The 23,073-nt window shown below is 38.6% G+C and overlaps 5 protein-coding genes across 5 annotated transcripts; 2 read left to right on the forward strand and 3 right to left on the reverse strand.

Moving 5' to 3' along the window:
* Nucleotides 1-8,034: 8,034 nt before the first annotated feature.
* BKA55DRAFT_584876 (uncharacterized protein) lies at nt 8,035-10,163 on the reverse strand. The gene is made up of 6 exons (XM_046194395.1): nt 9,603-10,163; nt 9,289-9,515; nt 9,093-9,232; nt 8,949-9,043; nt 8,773-8,886; nt 8,035-8,703 (listed from the first exon to the last, which is right to left on the reverse strand). Exons 1-6 carry the CDS (start codon nt 9,732-9,734, stop codon nt 8,329-8,331), a joined length of 1,083 nt encoding a protein of 360 aa, XP_046042018.1. The 5' UTR covers nt 9,735-10,163; the 3' UTR covers nt 8,035-8,328.
* A 3,297-nt stretch (nt 10,164-13,460) lies between these two features.
* On the forward strand, nt 13,461-15,788 carry BKA55DRAFT_599530 (uncharacterized protein; the record flags this gene model as incomplete). The annotated part of the gene is made up of 6 exons (XM_046196403.1): nt 13,461-13,666; nt 13,724-14,212; nt 14,279-14,496; nt 14,530-14,660; nt 15,159-15,431; nt 15,516-15,788. The coding sequence occupies 6 exons, from the start codon at nt 13,461-13,463 to the stop codon at nt 15,786-15,788; spliced, it is 1,590 nt and encodes a 529-aa protein (XP_046042019.1).
* Nucleotides 15,789-15,847: 59 nt separating this feature from the next.
* BKA55DRAFT_717540 (uncharacterized protein) lies at nt 15,848-17,151 on the reverse strand (the record flags this gene model as incomplete). Its single annotated transcript, XM_046200929.1, has 8 exons — nt 15,848-15,973; nt 16,026-16,177; nt 16,436-16,510; nt 16,559-16,598; nt 16,654-16,773; nt 16,809-16,850; nt 16,896-16,925; nt 16,961-17,151. 8 exons carry the CDS (start codon nt 17,149-17,151, stop codon nt 15,919-15,921), a joined length of 705 nt encoding a protein of 234 aa, XP_046042020.1. The 3' UTR covers nt 15,848-15,918.
* Nucleotides 17,152-18,374: 1,223 nt separating this feature from the next.
* BKA55DRAFT_656076 (Alpha/Beta hydrolase protein) lies at nt 18,375-20,441 on the forward strand. The gene is made up of 2 exons (XM_046197442.1): nt 18,375-18,973; nt 19,039-20,441. The coding sequence occupies exons 1-2, from the start codon at nt 18,503-18,505 to the stop codon at nt 20,287-20,289; spliced, it is 1,722 nt and encodes a 573-aa protein (XP_046042021.1). The 5' UTR covers nt 18,375-18,502; the 3' UTR covers nt 20,290-20,441.
* A 644-nt stretch (nt 20,442-21,085) lies between these two features.
* On the reverse strand, nt 21,086-21,993 carry BKA55DRAFT_546206 (uncharacterized protein; the record flags this gene model as incomplete). Its single annotated transcript, XM_046190890.1, has 3 exons — nt 21,086-21,436; nt 21,574-21,764; nt 21,921-21,993. The coding sequence occupies 3 exons, from the start codon at nt 21,991-21,993 to the stop codon at nt 21,086-21,088; spliced, it is 615 nt and encodes a 204-aa protein (XP_046042022.1).
* Between the last annotated feature and the right edge of the window lie 1,080 nt (nt 21,994-23,073).

The raw sequence follows: 23,073 nt of genomic DNA on the forward strand, positions 1-23,073 counted from the left end.
ACTTTAAGGTAATTAACCTCTTAATCTACTATTTTATTATTATAGTTAAAAGGTTATCCTTTTATATTAATAACTAGATATAAGACTTGCTTTTTTCTTTATATTAATTTAAGCTTTATAACTAGATCTAGGTTAATAAAGTTATATTTAGCTCTGCAATTAATTTAAGTATTTAGCTATTTCCCCTTAATCTAAACTTTTAATACTAAGCTATTAAGCTTATTATCTTATATAGCTCCTAAAGCACTTATTAATCTAAGTTATTCTTATCTTTATACTTTATCTATTTATAGCTTTATTATAAATAGTATTTCTTATTTCCTAATATATCTTAATAAATTTATTTATAGTTACTATTATAGTATCCTTCTTTATTAATATAATTATTTTTAAATTCTCTATTATATAATAGCTATTAGAGGTATTCTTTTAATTCTGCATCTTGCTTATCTAGTATAATTCCTTATTTAGATTATTTACTATTAACTATAACTTTTATAATTATAATCTTATTAAGTTATTAGAAATCTATAAAGTTATTATATAAGTAGAATCTATTAGCTTTTTACTAATATATTAGGTTTTTACTAATATATTAGGTTTTTAATAGTTTTTAAACTTATATTATTAACTAATAGTTCTTTTATTAGGTAGTTATATTATCTATTATTAATTTATTTTTAATACTTCTTTTCCTATTTTTAATATTTTTTTTTATTTTATTAATTTTTACTTAATTAAATACTTCCTTAAGGTTAACTAAGGTAAAGATTCTTTCCTAAGTTAGGTTATTATTATCTAATTTAGTTTTTTTTTTTTTTTTCCTAGGTAATTAAACCTTCCTTTAATAATTGCCTAGAATTCCTTTTTAATATCTTTAATAAGTTTTTATAATTATTAAATCCCTTTATAAAGTTAGTTTACTTTATAAGTCTATTAATAATAAACTATATTAAATTATAGTTTTACTACTCCTAGGTTTTTATACTATATATATACTAAGTACCTTTTTATTTCTTTTTTAAATAAGGTTTATTATTAAGTATACTAGGGATAGTTACTAAAAAGTAATTATTATTAAGCTTTTCTTATTTATATATTTTATATTAATAGTATTTATAAGATAGTTATAATATTTCCTTATATTATTTATTTATTAAAAATATTTAAATATTATCTTATTTATTAAATTATTCTTCCTTATATAATAAGTTTATAATATTATTAATATAATATACTTTAATATTTAAAAGTTTAATTATATTAGTATTTCTATATTCTCTAGCTCCTTATATATACCTATCTTTTAGTAATATCTATATCTTATTTCCTGCTTTATTAAATAATAGCTTATAGGGTTATTTCTATTTCTACTCTAGGTATTTATCTTCCTTATAGAGGTATTATATAATTACTTATACTACTCCTCCTCTATATCTTATATTTTAGGAGTATTAATAATAATAATTATAGATTTTAGCTCTTGCCTCTTATTTCTTATTAAAGGCTATTTCCTTTTTCTAGAGCTTGTTTACTGCTATAGTTTAAGTAAGGATATTATTTATTTTGCTAGTTAACTTAACTTTCTTATTTATATTAGGGATAATTATTATTCCTTATTATATTATTTCTAAGACTTTTAGTTATTGTTACTTATTGCCTTTTTTATTATCCTTCTTTTACTATTATCTCTTTTTTATTTTTATTAGAAGTATTCCTTTTATTCCAGGTTCTCTATTTTTAATAATAGTATTAATTATTAATTTCATTTCTGTAAAGTCTTTATTGTTCTTTTTCTTCCTCTATAAGCTCCTTTTTTTTTATCCCTTATAGGTTTCTATAAGTAGCTTTATAAAAGTTAATTTATAATATAAAATTATATTATATCTGCTTTAGGTTATTCCTAATATTTTAGTTAGTTTAAGAGGTTATTTACCTTAGTTTTACTATTAAGGTTTCTATAATTTAAGGCATTATTATACTATATGCCTAAATTAGTTATAGTTATAGTATTTATATTAAGATATATCTTATTATCTCTTACTGCCTTATTGCATAGCTCTAAGTACTATAGGCCTTACTTAGGTTTTATATAAGGTATTATTATAGTAATTACCTTATTATTAGCCTTAGTTTTAAAAATTACCTTAATTATTATTATATTATTAACTAGGGTAATATAAGTTAAAATTATTACCCTATTTATAATTTACTCTCTCTTTCTTATATTTATATTATTATTTATTAATTTTAATTACTATAGTAATATATACTATTAGGCCTTCTTCCGGTTTATTAGCTAAGTATAATTTATCCTTAACTTCTTCCTTTAGTCCTTTATAATAAATTTCTATTAGGGCTTTATTATCTTACTTAGTTTTAGATATAAGCTGCCTAAACTTAGTAAAGTAAGCTATATAAGACTTATACTATCTAAGCGCAAGTAGCTTTATAATAACTTATTATTTTTTATTAATTACTTTAAAGTTATCTTTAAGGACTTATTTAAAATTATCCTAGTTTTTAAAGATATTTTAGGTATCTTAGTCTTATATATCTTCTTTATTCTTAAGGAAGTCTCTTAAAATAGGTTTAAACTAATCCTTTACTTCTCCTTAAATTAGGCTTATAATATATAGGAGTTTCTTTATAAGGGTATTTAGCTTATTCTTATAGAGGCAGAAGTAAGCCTTTATTTAAGTAAGAAATAGGATTATATCTGCAGCTTAGCCTTTAAAGGGTTCTAGCTTAGGGGGCTTAAGTACTTCTCTAAGGTCTTATTTATTACTGCCTTTAGTAGCTATTATAGCAGGATATATATTTACTTAAGCCTGCAGAGTATAGATAGTATTATAAAGCTATTAAAATTTAGCTATTATTTTAGTAATATTAAGTAATACTCTAGTATAAGGAGGTACTAGGCTAGTATTACTAGATATCTTAATAGTATAATATTACTTAGTTATTAAATATAGTATATTTTAAATAAGAGCTATTAATATATAATAATAAGGGTTTTAAATAGGTAAATTAATTTATATTAGGTTTAATATTTATAGAGTTATAAGGCATTATATTAAGTAGTTATAAGGTATTATATTTCTTAATAGTAAATAAAGTAAGTTAGGTATATTTAAGTAAAGAAGTCTTATTAATAGCTAGTAAGCTAAGTTTTATAAGAATGCTAATAAGTATAATTTATATATTAAGTATATTCTTTAGTAATTAATAAGGTTATTAGGGGATTAATAGTAATCTAGATAAATTAATACTAGTTATAGTAAATTAGCTTTAGTTATAAAGTCTTAATACTAATTATCTTTAGTAAAGGGTATAGTAATTAGTAGAAAATATAGGGTATATATAATAAGACTGCTAGAGTTATAATACTAATAACCTTAATAATAATAGTAAAATAATTATAATAAGTAATAAAAGATTTTAATTTATAATTAAGAGGATAAGTATAAACTAATATAAAGTAAAGACTTTACTACCTCTAAAAGGAATATAATATAAATATAAAATAAGTTAAAAATAAAAAATAAAAATCCTAAGTATCTTTTAATAATAAGACTTATAAAAAAACAAATTAATAATAATAAGCTAGGACTAACTTAAGAATATTTTAAAAGAATATTAAATATATAATAAATAATTTAAAAAAGAATTAAAAATAAGAATCCTTAAATATAACTAATAGAACTATAAAATTAAACTTATAAATAAGAACTTATTATTTTAGAAGATTTATTTATTAAATTAAAGAGAATTAGAAATTTAATAATAATATATTAATAAAATAATTTAAAAAGGGTATATTAGAAAATTAACCTTATTAATAGGATTAGTAATGCTTTTTATATTAAAAAGCAATTAAAAACTATAACTTATTATAAATTATAAAGGAGTTAATATATATATTATTAAAGATTAAACCTTATTTATATTTATAATAGAACTTAAAGATTAATTATAAGGAAAAAAGGTCTTTATAGCCCTTAACCTTAAAGGAATATATAACTTTATTTATATTAAGGAAGGAAATAAATAGAAAATAGTATTTAAAACTAGATTTAAATTATTTAAATACCTAGTAATGCCTTTTAGTCTTATTAATATACTTATAATATTTTAATAGATAATTAATAATATACTTTAATAATACCTTAATATCTTTATAATATATTACTTTAATAATGTCTTAATTTTCTGAAATATTAAAGAAGAATATAAAGAATATATTTATAAGGTCTTAAAAATATTATAAGATATTAAATTATTAGTTAAATTAAGTAAGAGTTACTTTTATCTTAAAAAAGTAAATTTCTTAAGATATATTATTACCCCTAGAGAAATTAAAATATAAAAAGGAAAAATCTTTATAATAGCTAAATAGAAAGTACCTATTAATATTAAAGAAATACAAGCCTTTTTAAGTTTTACTAAGTATTATAAAAAATTATTAAGGATTTTAATAAAATTATAATCCTCTTAACTAAACTAACTAAAAAGGATAAGCCTTTTAATTAAAATAATAATACTTAAAAGGCTTTTAAATAACTTAAAAAAGCAATTTTTAATAAACTAGTTTTAATAATATTTAATCTTAAAAAGGAAATTAAATTAAAAATAAATATATTAGACTTTATATTAAGAAAATAAATTAGTTAAAGAAATAATAAAAGAAGGCTATACCTTATTGCCTTCTATTTATATAAGCTATAAGGAATAGAGGTTAATTACCTAATTTATAATAAAGAATTCTTAATAATAGTTAATTAGTTTAAAGAGTTTAAATATTACTTTATAAAAAGTAAATACTAAATTAAAGTATATATTAATTACTAGAATATTTTATATTTTACTATAATATATAAACTTAATTAATAATAATTATATTATATAAAGTTCTTATATAAATTTAATTTTATAATTATTTACTAAAAAGGGTTAAAAAATAATAAAGCAGATATAATTAGTTAATAACTAAATTATAATACTAGTATTACTAAGGTAAAAGAATAAATACTAGAAAAGAATAAAAAAGGAAAATATTAAGTTACTTAGAAAATATAAACCTTAAGATAGATATAAGTAAAAATAACTAAGGAAATCCTAAGAAAACTATAAAAGTTTATTTAAGAATTCTATATATATTAATTATATAAATACTAAGGAGTTACTAAAACCTTAAAATAATAATTATTATTATAAAGATATTAAATAATATAAAAGGTAATAAAAAAGGTTATTAAATAATATAATATTTATACTAAAATAAGGATATAATAATATAAACCTTATAAAACACTATAACTAATAGAAGTTATAAAATAATTATAAAATTTAATTATTATAAACTTTATAACTAAGTTATTATTATTAAAAGATCTCTTAATTAAAATCTTTTATAATAGTATTATAATTATTATAAATAAACTTATAAAAATTTTAATTTACTTATGTTATAAAGAGGTAATAAATATAGAAGTTATAGCCTATATCTTCTATAATAAGGTAATAAGAAAATAAGGGTTACTAAGAGAAATTGTATTAAATAGAGGGCTAATATTTACCTTTAAATTCTAATAAATACTTATAGCACTTATAAGAGTTAATTACTAACTTATAATAGCTTTTAAACTATAGGCAGATAGCTAGATAAAATAAATAAATTAAGTATTAAAATAATACCTTTAGTATTATATTAACTATAAGTAAGATAATTAAGTTAAAAAGCTACTAAGCGCCTAGCTAGCCTATAATAGTATATATAATAAAAGTATAAAACTTATATTATTTAATATAAATATTAAATTTATATCTAATATATATTATAATACTTAAGAATTAAAAAATATAAACCTAATAGCTATTATTATAAGTAATAAGCTAAGAGAAATATATAATAAACTTAAGATTAAGCTAGAATTTATTAAGAAAAGGATAAAAAGATATTATAACCTTAAAAGGTTAAAAGGACTAACCTTTATAAAGAGAAATATAATTTACTTATTTATTAAAAATATTAAAATAGATTAACTAAGTTATAAACTAGATTATAAATACTTAAGATTAGTTAAGATTAAATAAAGAATAGGGGAAAATTAATATAAATTAAATCTACTTTTAAATACTAGATATTATCTAATTTACTATATCTTAATATTTAAATTAGCTATTAATATAATATATATAAAAACTAATAATAAACTATAATAAATTATAGGACTAAAGGTATATAAAGTAAAGGAAATTAGAGATATAAAAAATATTAATAAATAAAAGATATACCTAATTAAATAGAAAAACTACTTAAAAAGTAAAAATATATAAAAACTAATAAAATACCTTACTAATACTTAATAACTCCTAAAGAACTTTTATTAAAACTTAAAAAAAGATCTAAAATAGTAAACTAATTAATAAGGTCTATTATACTAACTTTAATTAATTTAATTATAATAATAAAATTAGAAGGCATAACTAAATTCTCTGCCTTTTTATATTTACTTATTATTTTAATATCTTACTTAAGAGCTTTTAGACCTTTAGATTAAATAAAATACTTTTAATAGTAAAGATATATTAACTTAGATAAATACTTATTTAATTAATATTATAATTAAATAAGCTCTTATTTAATAGCCTTCTTATTAGCTTTAATATAGTTTTTCTCTTAAATTAAATAATTTACTACTTAAAGAATTAGCAAAATACTATATATAAAAAAAACATATAACTAACCCTTAGTTAAGGTTATACCTTTATTATTATAAGTATAACCCTAATAGGTATACTTAAAGTAGTTCTTTTACTTATTTTTTATTATATATTTAATATAATTTTTAATATATAAAAAATAAGGTATAATTTTATATCTAGTAAAAGCAATAAGTTTTATATAAGTAAGATAATATTAAGTTTCTAAAAATAATATAATTAATATAAGAATAATTATAAAGTTAAGTTTTATATATTAAGGAGGAACTAATACTATAATAAATAAGCAAGGTCTTAAAGATAAGATTAAGAGAAAGGAAAAATTATATTATAATCCTAGTAGTTATATTATATATACCTTATATTTTTCTTTTAATTATAAATAATTACTATATACTAGGAAATTCTATAAGTAACTACTAAGACCTAGTTACTAATACCTAACTAAGAATACTAGTAATTCTTAAAATTACTAGTAATCTTAAGAATTACTTAATAACTACCTTTTTAAGTAATAATTATATTTAAGTATATAAAATATATTTATTAATACCTTTATAAAACTTAGCTTACTAGCTATTAATAAAGTATCTTTATATTAATAAGCCTAATATATATTATTTAATTATTAAGAAATATAATACTTTATAAATGCTTAATATTACACCTTATGCAATTTATAAATATAAACCTAGTATACATTAGTTAACCTATTTAGAAAACCTAACTATTATAACGAGGTAAAAAAAACCTAATTATAAAAAAGAAGGGTAATAATAGTAACTAGAGGAAGGCAAGTAATTAATAAGATAAATACTAATAGGGAGGTATAGGGCAAATGATTAAGAAGTAGTAGTTAAGGAAGGTTAATATAAATAAAGGAAAGGCATTATAGAGGATATAGTAAGACTAGGTATAATATAAGAATATATTAGATAGTTATTATAATACCTAGGGAAGAGTATAGTAATTAATTTTAATTAATTTAATAATTTTTTATATTCTTATAGTAATTTCTATTTTAAAGGTTAAGATATTTTAGGATATATGCTTATCTGGGATATAAGCTTATTATGCACATTACTGTCTTTATAAATTAAGCTTTCAGCGGAGGTCCACCACCACTAACGGGCACTATATTAGAACAACGATGGGAATTAAGGTTACTGCGGGCCCGCCTTGAGGCACAAAATCCGTTGTGCCAAGGACCGTTGGTCAGGTTCAGGTTCTTCTATTCCTACTCGGTTTTAGCCGCTGTTCCCCAGCAGTCATGCCTGGTAAGTGGGGTTTGGCTGGCAGCCGAAGCGCCCCAGATGTTTATCAGCGATGCGCCACTTCGCCTGCGCCATTTAACGCTTGGCCAGCTGTCTCCAAACTTCCCTCTTTGTCACATTTGACGAGGGATTTTGACTGTGCGTTGAAGCTCTTGATTTCTAATTGGATGTGTGACTGAAGTTAGTATGTTTTATACCTCCTTGGATCGGATCGTATTCGTCAACTATGACGAAGTTTTCCTCACGATCTGTTTCATCCAAGTTTTGATCCTCCTTGGTCATACAGCCCGTGTGTCAGAGGGGCCTTAGTGAGACAATGTGACAACACCTAGTCGCTATTTTCCTCGCCGGATGCACCGGGCTCTTTCTGGGCAACCGCGTCTGTCTGAATAGATATTTCTTGTGCCACCTGGTCCATCATTCCAAGAATATGCTCATCGCTGTCCCATGCAGCACCTTGAGGGATTGAGTGTAGATTCTTGCGCGTTTTGCGTGTTAGGTCGCAGTCGCCGCGAACTTCCCTGCTTCTGAGAGAATAACTGTGCGCTGCGCGAGTCGACCTGCTGAATAGGGCGCTGAGTCCTACTCTATCGGCACATTTTCGAACGAGAGGCTGTACGACGGGTAGGTTGGTAACAATCACAGAGACGAACGTTTCCCGGCATGCCCACTGGCTACCAGAGATTGCGCCTTCAGGACCAGCCTAGAAGATGACGTCATGTTAGGTCCATCTCATCTCATGGTAGTCCCCTGCAATGGATCGGTGCCTTACAGAAAGGATGACGACAGCACGGATTATGGCAGCCATGATCACAAAGATAGCTCCACTGAATAGCACCATCAAAGTGAGCTTTCTATATAGACTGATGTTCACGGTCCAGAGAAGCTGTCGCAGATGTAAGCTAGACATGCCTATCTATAGAGGGCAGGGGATGTGATTTGACGTACCGGTAGAGGGATGGATAGCAAATACAGGTCGGTGATAACGTTGGGTATCACCACCACCAAGACGTAGAGCCTTGATATGGTCGGTTGACAAAGATCTACCGAGGTCAATACCGTTCAGAACTCAACAAGTTAAGGGTAGCTTACTCCCAGGATCTGGATATATTTGCCAGTACCGTTCCATGGGTTGACATCCGAGCAGGATCGAGAGCGCCACTGCTACGTATGTCCCTCCCAGCAGTACATATGCAATTCGCACGCGCATTGTCAAGTGGGCCAAACCGGAGCTGTGTAGTGCCTGGTCAGCTTCCGGAATAATCAGCGTGGGGCGGTATCCACAAACGTTAGTCGCGAATAGAAAACCGCGAGGCAGACTTTCAGAGACCATAGAATGAAGACATAGAAAGACCATCCGATAACCTGGATCTTGGATCCCCAAACACGGTCGCTATATTCCTTCGAGTCCGGGCTCAGCGCAGCGCGTTGTTCATCGGTCATATAGCTGTTTGTGAGGCCTTCAAACATCGCACCGACGAGATAAGCGGCCGCTGTTTCAAGCGTGAAAACCACCTGTGTCGAGGAAATCTTCTGTTAGCTTACCCTCTGAGATCAGAAAGGGACCTGCATTCGCCCGAGGGATCCAAGGTAGTTACGTACACCGGTCACAGGCATGAGATAATCATCAAGTTGCCAGCCTGAGAATCCAACCTGCGTCCATCGCACCCACATTCGCATGCCGATAAACCAGAGGCCCAATGCAAGGAGAGTCCAAGCTTCTGGATCTGCCATCGTGACAGGGTCTCGTTCAAGCGTCTCTGCACGTCGCTATTACAGGATCCAGAATGGGCTCGGCAAAAGGGAGAGCTATTGCAAACAAAGGACTAGATTTTCTGATGAGAAAAGCCAGGGCTAAGGGGCCTTACGTAGTCCTTTCACGTCGTGTATGGGAACCTGTTATGCCCATCATGGCATCGCTTCAGGAGCTTGAGTCGTTAGATATAAAATCATCAAAAACAGAAACTACGGCAAATGCCGTGATCAGGTCGATCAAAATGCGGGCAATAAGTTGGTGGCGTGAAAACCCTGCGGATGTGGCGTTCTGCTGCAGCATCGGCGCCAGTGCATTAACGCAAGTGTGAAGGTTATGGAACAGGCTTCCGACCGCGAGAAGACAAGTAGATTACCCCATTATCAGAACTCTAAAAAGCACATTCAAGGAATATGTTTAGCAAATAGCTCTGTGCACTATCAAGCCAGGGCTGAAAATTCGAACAAAATGCGGAGAGGGAGAAAAAGGCGCTAGTCATGCATGCATTGAATGGTTTCATGTCGCAAGGCGGGCAGGGCAAATGTTAACGGTACAATTCTGCGTCATCGACGCTCGGCCCCTATTGTGGGCCTGCCCTGACAAATTAGATGCAATATTTAACAAGCCCCGCAAATCGGATATGTTTCCACACACAATTTGATTGATCTGTCTGCTTGAAAAGCTTGAATGCAGATCCCTCTATAATTACCTGAGGGTGGTCCAATCGATGAGCATTGGTGTCTGCCGGACCCCTACGCTAGCTCGATTTTCCAGCTGACTCGGGATCGTCGCTGGGCGGAAGCCAATGTTCTGCTCTACTGGCTTCCGATTGGTATTTAGAGTTTCACAGCAGGTCACTACAAGGAATAGGTTTCGACGGCATTAATCAGCTTTCATGTGACCTAATACAGGGATTTCTCGGGTTCTACCTTCCCAGTATGGCATTGTCAGATCAGTTGTTCTCGCTCTCCAGCCAGCCAATTATCAATCTGGAGCCGCTTTCTTTTCCACAGCTCATAGAATTCTCGTATTGTCTTAGTAGTGAATACTAAAGCGAACACATATGATCTAGGACTTGGCCTTGGCTTCTGCAAGGCACTTACTCGCTGGCGTCGTGACTCAAGGAGCTAAACCGGTTGCACCAAAAATGATGACACAGCCACGAGAGGATTTGTGACAGCAAAAACGCCCGCACTATCTTTAGGCGGAGATCGGAAGAAAAGTATAAAACAGACCTGGCTTGGGTAGGGGGAACCCCTGGCGAGGATCACACCTCTCCTCTTATGCACACGACAACTGTCTGGGAGACGAATAGAATCTTTTCTAAAGAGGGCTTCGCGATATCTTAGAAGTCGACTGTTTGTACCGAATGCCGGAAGTAAAAGCGAAACTCGGGCTCCGCTAAGGCCGTCTCGTTCAGGCGAGAGCTATAGCAGCGCTCCGAACAAAACAAAACACTACCAAATCAAACTAATATAAATCAATATAAAACAAAGCAAAATTGAAGCTATTGAAAACAATACTAGCCACCGTTTTATATTGGTAATATTAGTATATTTTGTAAAAGTGTATGTTTTTCGTCTAGGAGCCATCGGCCCCGAAAAGTCCCCTACTGGGGCACAGGACGTGCTGAGCTAGGGGTCTCTATCTATGATCTAATTACAAGATGTTATTGGCATGGAAGAGGCTTTGTCGTTCGCGATGCGAAATTAGACTTCCCCGTCAAGCGCACTTTCTGCAAGACACGATAACAGACCACACCATCCAGCATATCATCGGCACAAACGGCGGATCGTATCGAGCCTGTTACCCGTCAGCGGGATGACCAGGCGCGGCTGAGAAACAGCAGCCACAAGACAAGCCTGTTATCAGGGAGGCTGTGGTAGGCCTGTAGGCGAGACAACCTGGGGTTGCCCTCGAGTGGTCTCGACCAGATGAAGGGCGTGACAGGGCCCTTCATCTGGTCGAGCCCGAAAGTGTTGAGAAGAAATGACAAAAGAAAATGATGCGAAGAAGAAGGAAAGGAAGAGGGATGCGAGTGTGTCCCGAGTCAGTCTCGTCTAGTAGCGAGGGCAAATCCTGTCGAAGAAGGCGCTTATTCTAGACAGTTCGGTAAACTTAGTGAAGTCTTTTCCTATTGCGAGGTTGACAGCTGCATTCGGTGAGGGAGCGAGCACCATCCGATGGCGCGGCGGTACCTTTCTATAGTAGAAGATGTGATCCGGTGCTTTGCGTCAGTTGCATGAGCAGACCAGTCGTGTATCGCTATGGTCGAATCTCTCGTGGTATGAGGCAAAGTCCCCGTAGAGGGACCTCGCTGCGAGCAGATGGTGCAAGACTGCATGTGGGAGCGAGAGCTCCGGCGGGCAGGCTATGGTCTCCTTGAGATTGAGTCTCTTATACTGCCCAGGGGCGATGGTAGGCCACTAGGTCTCGAATGCTTCTTTCGGTTTCTGTCTTGCGATCCTTCGCAAGTATGCTAGCGTTAGCTAAGCCTAAAGGGGCTCAGGGAGTGATGCTGCTGCTTTGGCCAGTTTATCCGCTTGTTTGATGCCAGGAATGTTAGTATGGCCTGGTACCTAGCGCACGTGTATGGCCCCGTGCGCTGCAGCTAAGGCCTGGAAGTCGAGGAAGACTCCTTAAGTGTGGACCAGAATATGGTGATGTTATTGTATCGCAGGGTAGGCATGATCTTCACGGCCTCAGGAAACAACTGCGTTAATAATCTAGCTGTATACTTTAAGTAACTCTGCGGATTGGAATACCCCGCACGAGAGACTACTTAAGAAAAACAATCAATCAGCACATTTTGCTGCTGCTCACCACATTCACTTTTGCTCACCACATTCACTTTAATCCTTTAAGCACGCTCAGTGCGACATATTGATTGTGGACTTGATTTCTTTGATCAGTCTGCCAGGGAGGGGTTGGTTCAATTCCCCCTCCTTTACCGGATACAAGAATAATATTGTGATAAAGGAAAGTGGAGCCCATTCCCAGTCGCCAATCTAAAAGTAGTTTGGCCCCCCTCCCCCCCGGCGACGCATCGTCATTAGTCCGTTCCCGTAACCCCAGATTATAGTTTAGCCCAAACTACCACCGGCCTCTCGGTTAGGCGCTAACTGACTTATGAAGATTACCGGCAGTTTAGTGCTAACCACATTTATTTTTGATTAACGACGTTGAAAGGGATATCCCTGCAAGGCAGGGAACCCATCCGGCGAATATTTTTCTACTAAGTACGACCTGCCACTTGTGGTTCATGCGAGTGACTCGTCACCCCGCCAGATCAATTGCCGGCCGCAGATCACGATCTATTGAAGTCTGGATCCCCACCCAGAAGCCAACAGTCTGGTCCGTGGGCCGATCCTGCACTAACGATCGTGAGAGTTGACGCCGTCTCCTCTAGCGGTGTTTATCCCAATTACAGAATTCGTCGCGGCTTTATTCAGGCACAAGACGTTTGGCATGTGTCCAGCTCAATGCCGGGGAAGCTGTACGCGTATACCGACCAGTGAAGTTCGATTTGTCGATCGGGTTCAAATTACCGATTCCCTAACTCCCATGACACTCCTGCGACCAAAGAGGAGTTGTTACATAAGGTCGGCCAGACAATTCTACCTTCTACGACCTCCCCCCACCAGTTTCTTGCTTTTGTACTCAGTCCATTTCGCTGCTTTGCCGCCCTGATAACACCAGGACTTGTCATGGATCTCGCTTCCATATACTTCGGGCTCTTTTTGGGCGTTTTTGTGTTTACTTTTGCAAAGGCCGTGCAGCAGACTCGCGGCATATGGAGACGTACGCAGAGCCTTCATCATGGCTACCTATACATGATCTGGGTTGAGGCATGGGTAAATTTTGTATTCGCCCTCGTCACATTCTTGTACCTGAACGATATCGTTCCGGGAAGGTAGGTACTAGTCATTCGGTGGTCGCATTCAGCGTCAATGTTAACTGATGTCTTCAGTGTCGGGTTCTACTTATTCACTGGTAATGATCAATGGGATAGGAATCGTGTGAGAAACGTTTTGGCTAACAATCATGCAGTGGCACTATGGGCAATCCAGACGCAACTCTTGCCCCAAATCATTGCCAATCGCGTTGCTTTGATCATGACCAACAAGCGCAGAGCCAGAAAGCTGAAATGGGGCCTCGTGCTTGCTATCGGGTGCATCAATATCGCCGTTGCCTACATATGGACTGTCGCGCACCTAGATGGAGCTACACCTTTTCAGATTCATCTTAACCTTGGGTTCGAAAAGGCGGAGAAGTCTTTCTTCCTCGTCGTTGATCTAGCGCTCAACTTATACTTCTTGTATTTGGTGCGATTCCGCCTGATTGCCGATGGTTTGAGCAAGTATTGGAAGCTCTTCAACTTCAATGCTGGTATGGTAGTTGTGTCAACCTCTATGGATATTCTGCTCCTTGGCTTCCTGAGCTTGCCAGACCCCTACTTGTGAGTTTCTGACTACTGTAAACCTTCCATCTTGCTGCCAACAGCCAACTGACTCTCCTCACGCAGATACGTCCAATTCGCCCCTCTCGCATACATAGTCAAGCTGTACATCGAGCTCCTCATGGCCAATTTGATCTCCAAAGTCGTGAGGAGTGGTGCGGCTGGGCGAGGAGATGGCTACCGCGGAAGTAGCTGTCACAAATCTAACCCAACCAACTATATCACTTCCCGTGTTGTCATTAGCGGCAGTCACGCCATGCCAAAGTCGGGTAACACGATTTTGAGTAAGTTGGGAAAAGACGAACGACTTGGTCAAGGCAGCTGTGGCTCAGAGATACATCTAGCCACATATCCTGGCCCACATGGCATCACGAAGACAGTCGAGACTACAGTTGCGGTGGATGATGTCGATGATGGTCGCCGCAGCGATACCACATCTACGGTGACTGTATAAGAAGGCTGTATGTTTAATAATCTCAGTTGCCGGTCTTATTTCTATGCAACGAGAAGAGAAGAAGTTCATATTTTCTGCTACTATATAATACAAAATAATAAGTCCCCAGGGCGGTTATGGGTACCCCCGTTTTGGTTCACCCCATCATGTCACCAGCCCAATCAAGTATAGAACCACAACTACTACAATTTAAAGATTAAGTTGCTCAATCGCTCTCTTCAACGGAGGGAGTTTTATTTTGCCTTGTGCGCCTAATTGACCCTCCCGGTTGTACTGAAGATGGCTCCTCATCAGCACTGCCATTTACCTCTTCACTATGAACCACAATCGTAGCCTCCTGGGCCCTAGCCTCAGTAGTGCGTTGAACTGGCTCACGGTTGCGTTGTACACCTACCTGAGCAAGACTAATAAGGACTCGTTTAGATTTGGTCCGACTCTTCGACATTTTCGTGGATTGGTCCTGTTCCAACTGCATAATTATACATCACCCAGCTTCTCGACATGAATTGTTTCATAGCCCTCGGATGCACCGACAGCAAGAACCAAAGTCTGCCACCCCTTGCTAAAATCATCAAGGACAAATGTCTTGGAATATTCTTCCAACAGTCCGCCGTTTCGCTTTCCGCATCCGCTGCTTTCACGTACTTCGGATATGAGGCTCATTCTCATGCGCTGCGGTTCAGAAGCTCGGGACCTTTTGCACCTCGCCTAACTCCAGGTACTCAGTTATGGCCGGGCAACCCTTCTCACAATGAGGATCACTACGTATGGCCCAGTCAGCCTATACCACTTCTCCCTGGGCCGTTACGTCGCCTTGTTCCGTGGGAGGATAAAATAAAGCCATCGAAGTTCCCGGAAGAAAAGTATCACCTACTCAGGCCGGAATCGAGAGTCTTGTCCCCCCCAAAAGAAAGCGCATTCCGGAATCAATGTATCACCATACCCAAGCCGGAAATGGGAGCCATGACGCCAAAGAAGGAGGCCAAATTCAGGAGGATGCAAAAATTGTGGTGCGACGTAGACGTGTCACTAACTGTCTGGTCCTCAGGGTGGAGGGTTGTGCAATGCGTGCGGCTTGAGATGCACCAAGGCACGCAAGGAGAATCTGAAGAAGTGATATAGCCTCAGATATGAGTAGATATTTTTATGATTGGATCAATTGATACCTAACGTACTTTCACCATCGACTAAGGATATATCAATACACAAATTGAATACAATATGAATCCCACGACTTCCTTGATGACCCTGTTTAAAACGTCACCACCACAGTCATCTGAGGTGGCTTCTGGGCATAGACACTAAAGCTGCCAGCAAAGTCAGCAGTGTTCTCTTCATAAAACAGGCCCTGGTGCGTACCTTTCAAACTCCATGTCCTCCGCTAGTTCCTCTCTCATGCCGATGGCTAAGAGCTCAATCTCAGGCAAAGTGAAGCCCAATCCCTCATAGAGCGGAAGCATGATCTGGTCCCGAATGTCAAAGTCATACAGGTCCGCCGTGGTAAGCCCGCACTGGGATGCAGTCCGACAAACATATGTGGTATCAATATTGGAGAAACCTACGTCTCGGATCAAACACTTGACGAGGTTAAGAGTGGGAAACATCCGATTTGTGCGCCGTCCCACATTGCGCTCCAGGCGCTCCCACACCATCCAGGCCTTATGTTGGTGTCGAGGCTTAGGTTTAAGCCAGGTGAACTCGATCCATCCTCCTGGTTTGAGAAGTCGGCGTGCGTTGCGGAATAGCCCCCCAGGATCCTCGCTCCACACAAGCTGCCGAAAAAAAATTAGATCCGCCATGCTCTCCTCAGAAGGGAGAGCCAGATTCAGGTCTTCTCGGATTTTCTCAATGTTCGGCAGGACGTGTTATGGCATGAAAGGGGATTTATCTACGGCGACGACATGTGAGCCCTGGTTTTGCATCGCGAAATACCTGAGAGCGGTTAGCCTGTGCTCATTTGTGGCGGATCTGATGATGCATGTTCCACATCGACCAAGTGCAAGTGCCAGATCCGATATCCATCACCCGCCGAGGATGACTGGTAGGGCTCCTGTAAAACTTTCCATCGTTTATCGTGCACCAAAGCAGGTGACTAGACGGGTCAGCACTGTTAGTATTATAATTCCATTCTACTTAACTCACAACAGTAGCGAAGATTTGTGGGCCGTGGCATCGACAGGCTCCCTGTTGAAGTCAGATCGAGCGCTGGATCTCGGGAAACGCTCTCACCATGCACCCTCAACATTCTCCGGCACTGCTCTGCCTCCTAGTAGTAAATTTCGAAGTATTCTGACGGAACGTTCGCATATTCGCTTGATTCCGAGTCGTCCGTGTCCAAATCTGAGGGCGGCGTAGGCGGATTACTTGCTGACGTAGCTGAGAAGCTCAAGCTGGAGGACGATGATGCATCGTCATCTAATTCATGGAGCCAGTTCTGTACTTTGTACATCGCTTGTTCGTTGTCATGTTTGGGCGATGAAGCCATATTGGGGTTTCGAGTAGTAAGGATAGTCAAAATAGGTTGTGCCATGGGAAATTCTTCGCGAACCACGGGAAAAGGATTGGGGCAGGCAGGGTGGCTTGCATCAGTGCCAGGCATGTGCCAAAGGTGTTCCCGGCAGCCAGGGGTTGCGGGAAGTCATTGAAATGAAGAATTAGATTACTCGCCTCCGAGCCAGGATAAGAGAATATTGGTAGTGCCTAACATCCACGACACGTTACCATCAGCATTCTTTCCTTCTGTACCTGCATGTTGAAATGCAACGACGGAAAACTCCTCAAGCCATGAAGTCTACGCGAGACAGGAGTTTCACATGTTTGTGATTGTTTCTTAAAGGGAAAGATCTTTGCTTAGCATTAGGATTCAGCTCGATTCGGGGCATTTTTAGACTTCCCCATATTCCTCGTAACTTTGTCTTAATATAGTAAGTGCGACCACAGATCAGTCAGTTAACTTAGCCTACTAAGAGACTCAGAGTCCTTCTACGCGGAACCTGGATTGCCTGCACGGGTGGCTGACACTCATGATGCACGGCATTGCAAGCCGGCAAAGCGATCATTCAGGGGAGTGTCTCGAAGACCATTATGAGCGTATAATTTACGGCAAGCACATGATGTCTACACATATGAACACATGTGAATGGCCGAATTGTTGCTCGTATCAACGCGATACCGAATATGGCCGAGTACTCTACACGCCGTCAGTGGACAACGTCGAGCAATTTCCACTTTGGGCGATCAGGCGACTCATCACCAAAGAAAAAGGGTCATTTGCGCTCAGACTACCTCGTATTCCCTGGACTTATTATAAAACAGGACCTGTTGTTGCCAAAAGGGGGTTGAGATGCGAACCTCTCGCACGTGTGGTGCAAGACGACTCGACAACATATTACTCCGTATTAGCAGCAGCTAACCCTTGTTTCCCCCCCCCCCCCCTCTCTCTCCACATTGTTTGGCTACCCCGGATTGATCGGCAAAGACCCCTGACTAGCGGCTCTTACAACTGCCGAACCAATTCCTGACCCTTAGTTAGCCGCATATTTGCAGGCTATGCCGCTCAGAGTAGGGCTTGCGAACGAAAAGATTCACATGGTGTGAAGCTCGCCTCGGCTGGTCGTCCCGAGGTTTGTCATGCGAAACAGCGTCTAAGTGTGCAATGATGAGAAACAACTCGTCGTGATGGGTTTCACGATTCATCATCTCGACGGGCATAAATATACCGGTATTGTCATCGGAGGTTCGCAGTTTTTTCCTCCTACCATCAATGATCCGAGGAAGGCGAGAACTCATTGCTACATCGCCTTCTTTCTCATTGAGTATTCAGACCTCCCGGCATCATGCGTCTAACTCTCCTCAACTTACTGGTCGTTTGCTGCGCCGCGCAAGACTTTCCTGCGCCAGCACAAACAATCCAAGAACGGGCCGACAAGACCGCGACAGTTACCATCTCATCTCCAGATGCCACGATCCTGGGGAAAGTAGCCAACGGCGTTGAATCGTTCAACGGCATCCCTTTCGCGGAAGCCCCTACCGGACAGCTCAGGCTGAGACCACCTAAGCGAGTAGAAAACTCCTTAGGCGAATTCGACGGGACTCGGCTTGCGCGAGCATGTCCACAGATGCTTTTGTCAAGCGAAAACAAGAATTTTCTTTTCAAAATTGCTGGCGACCTCTCCAACCACCCCTTCTTCCAAACCGTAACGGGCCAGTCCGAAGACTGTTTGAGCATCACCATCACGCGCCCAGAGGGCACAAGCCAAGATGCAAAGTTGCCCGTTTTGTTCTGGATCTACGGAGGCGGGTTTCAGGTATGTGCTGTTGTATTCCCATTATTGGTTCCGATTGAAAGAGTAATGCTAACGTGACTTACAAGTTTGGATGGTCATCTATGTATGATGGCACAGGTCTCATTAAGCACGGTCTCGACATGCGGAAACCATTTATCTTCGTTGCCATCAACTACCGAACCTCCGGTTTCGGCTTCATGCCCGGAAAGGAAGTCCTCGCCGATGGAGCTTCCAATCTCGGTTTACTCGATCAACGGATGGCCTTGGAGTGGGTCGCTGATAATATCGAAGCCTTTGGTGGCGATCCAAGTTTGGTGACCTTATGGGGCGAGTCAGCCGGAGCCATATCTATCCTGAATCAGATGGCTCTTTACGATGGAGATAATACCTACAATGGCAAGCCACTTTTCCGCGGGGCAATTATGAACTCAGGAAGCATAGTCCCCGCCGACCCCGTTGACTGTCCTAAAGGGCAGGAAGTCTACGATAAGGTTGTTAAAGAGGCCGGCTGCAGTGGTGAGGAGGATACTCTCAACTGTCTTCGTGAGGTTGACTATTCGACTTTCCTCAAGGCTGTTACCTCAGTACCCGCTTTCCTATCATACAATTCCGTGGCTCTCTCCTATCTTCCTCGGCCTGACGGGAAGGTCCTCACTGAAAGTCCGGAAATCCTTGTTGGGAGCAAGAAATACGCAGCGGTGCCCATGATCATTGGCGACCAAGAAGACGAGGGCACACTACTCGCTATTTTCCAGCCTAACTTGACTACCACGGAGGATCTTGTCCGCTATCTGAAAGACCTTCACTTTCACGGCGCGAGCGAAGCTCAGCTTACCGAGCTTGTCAAGACATATGACGAAGGTATATCCGCGGTGGTCAACGGCAGCCCCTTCCGCACTGGGCCATTGAACGAAGTGTTCCCAGGTTTCAAGCGCCGAGCAGCGCTGCTAGGGGACATTGTCTTTACCCTATCACGAAGAGCGTTTCTAACGCTAGCGAATCTCGCGAATCCCACAACTCCATCATGGTCATATCTCGCTACCTACAACTTCGGGACGCCCATTCTCGGTACCTTTCACGCATCGGATATCATACAAGTCTTTTTCGGAATCTTGCCCAATTATGCCAGCCGCAGTATCCGCACCTATTACATCAACTTTCTCTACGACCTGGATCCAAATAGTGGTATCAATGGGAAGTACCCGAATTGGCCGCAGTGGGACCAAGGCCAGAAGCTTATGAACTTTGAGGCGAATCGAGCTAGCCTGATAAATGACGATTTCAGGAAGTATAGCTACGAGTTTCTTCTTCAGAATGCACAAAGCTTGTATGTCTAAAGGATGGGATGCGTCGTCACCTGGCCTTGCGGATGTAGAAGCCAGATAGGAGTGTCTTCGAAGGTAGTTGATTGGTAAAACGTTCTGGTTATCTTGTTGCGCAGTTTTGTCTCTTCTTCTTCTTCTCCTCATATTTTTTACTTAGAATCACGCTCTGCTTATATCCAATTCAATTGAAGTGATTCTTTCCTCCTCGCTACATGTAGAATGATGTACTCTTCTGGTGATTCACTCTGTTGCTGGGAAAAGCAACACCAATATATTGATACATCTCTTCGCCTGCGGTGTCTGGAGAAGGACCTCCTCCACCGTATTTCCCATCCCATATCCTACCAGACTAGATGCAGTGGTGGTGAGCCAGTGGTGGTTTTTATGGTCAAGCTCAACTTGACAAAAGTGCTCAATTAGTCTTGTGCTTGCATATTGTCTCATTGTTAGCACCAACATAGTTACGAAAGGATATTTAATGTTATTTCATTTTGGCTAGATGAACAACTTGGGTTTAGGGTATCTATGGAGGTACATTCCAGGCAAGAACTTACAGGACTTTCCATCGCCATTTACTACGAGCCAGCACCTATAAGGCTGCGGAGATCGTTCTTAATGCATCGGAATACCCCATTCTCTCATACCTCCCCTGGTATCAATCCGTTGGGGTGCATGGCCTTTGATCTGCTTGTACGTCCTGTCCTTTGTGGAGCGTTGTGCGAAGACCGACCATGTCCCTTTTCACCGGATGTGGGGGCATTTGTGAGACTTTGAAGGACTATTCAGAGTATCCTCACCCACGGATTATCTATTCCTCGCCTTTGAGTATGGCAATCTGTGCCCGCAGTTCCCGGTTGCCTTGAATTATATCCTCCAACCAATCCGCCGCAATGAATAGCGTTGTACTCTTGATATACTTGTCCGTCCTCAACTCAGGTACCAATTGGCGAAGGTCTTCAAAGCCTTGCTGAATCAATGCTCGACGTTTTTTCTCGCCTTGAATGTGGTTCTCCTTCTTTTCTCGATCAGTCAGTTTTCTGTTCTGGCCGCGTTTCTTACCACCGTTCTTTCGCCCTTTTGTCCTGCCGAGGCTCGTTGGGTGGGCTGCCTTCCGCTCTTTCGACACTTCCTGTACGTCTGCCTTGGCAGCAGCTGAGTGCTGAGGACCAGTTAGGGTATTTGACCGGGGAGAAGTAACACTGCCGCTAATGTCAAAGATCCGGAGACACCTCATTTGCTCTTTTCTCTTTGTGATTGTCGGGGGCGTTGCGGAACGAATCGTGGCGAAGGCCTCACCACCGTATCGGGGGGTAGTCTCGGTTGGGCGTCAAGCTCTTCGATCGAGATGTCGTTTCGAACTTGGGCGCATGTTTGCGCCGCTGATGGCTCATTCTCTGCCCATGATGCAATGATGGGTTGAATCGTCGCAGTTGCCCAATCATCAAAGGATGGGTGGTTATAGCTCTGAGCCGTCGTGCCAAGCCCACCTTAGTTCATCTCACGGCCCAGTCTGATTCCATTCCCGCTACCGATGTTGCACATAGGGCATGATCGGATCGAAGAATCAAGGCCACCAAATGTTGACCAGATGTTCGAGGCGTGACATTCTTAGTCCTCATTAGTCCAAAAAAAAATCAACTCACAAGTCGCAGACTCGGTCCATATCATACCGCACAGCGTTAAATATCCCTCAGACGGCGGGTCTGATATGGTCATCGCCACGACGGAAGAAGATAATGTACTTCTTCACATCCCGCAAAACTCAAAGTGAAGTTCGAAACGTTGTAAGTAATTGTTTGCCTGAGTTCGCTCGGAGAAATGGACTTGAATAGAAAGGTTCCAACTGTGGCCTCGAACGAACGACACAGGATGGAGAGGAACAACGAGAGAAACATTAATTAAAGCTAGCGCGTTAAAACGCGTCACCACTAACTACCGATCCATGCCAAGAGGTTGCAGGCCTCAGGGGTGGTAAAACTTAGAGTTGGCATGGTTCGTGGCCACCCTTGGTATTGAAGTTGTCTGTCTCAGACATGGTCGCCCTGCATTAATCGTCACGGCCCGCACTCCGCAGGTCTGCAAATACGAAATACCTGATTTGAAGCATGTTGTCACCAGCCGAGGAATGCGCGAATAGCATGTGAATTATGACAGGGATCTGATCATCACCCATTAGCGGACCGCGGAAGGATTACGCACGATGTAACTTCGCGATGCGATAGTTAACAAGCCACTACTGTATTATTGTCGTTCCCGCTGTAGATCCCCCTGTTGCGGTCGTGCAGACCACGGGGAAACTGTCATTCCCGTAAAGCTCTTTCGATCTCCAATACACTCTTGTGATCGATGGGGCAGCCGAATGAGGTGCGATGGGTTTGTATTGCTAGTTACTGCGTTTTCACATTTGATGGCATGTGGACCATGGGGCACATACGAAAGGACCTTGTCGTCTCCGCGTTAAAGTGGGTCTGGAGCGTTGTTTTCAGGCGATCACAGGCGTCTTGCCCGACTTCCAGAGACACTGTTGGCATAAATGTGCCGCCACTTTTGCTGAGGAGCCGAGAATCATAGTGTAGTTGGGCGTTGGACACAGGTTATCGAGGCGCTGGCAAACCTGTTTGCAGAGTGCTTGACTCGTCTTCTTTTGCTGATTCTCCATGGTTTCGACCACAGTTCTGCAGTCTCTGTTACGTAATTTGCGATTTCCATGACCTCACTAGCATGCCGAGCTTAATAGTGACTGTTCGAATGTACATCAAAATACAAGAAAATAGTATGGAGAATGGAGTGAGTGCT

This window comes from Fusarium redolens (assembly GCF_020744475.1).
Source record: "Fusarium redolens strain MPI-CAGE-AT-0023 chromosome Unknown BKA55scaffold_28, whole genome shotgun sequence".
Classification (NCBI taxonomy): domain Eukaryota; kingdom Fungi; phylum Ascomycota; class Sordariomycetes; order Hypocreales; family Nectriaceae; genus Fusarium; species Fusarium redolens.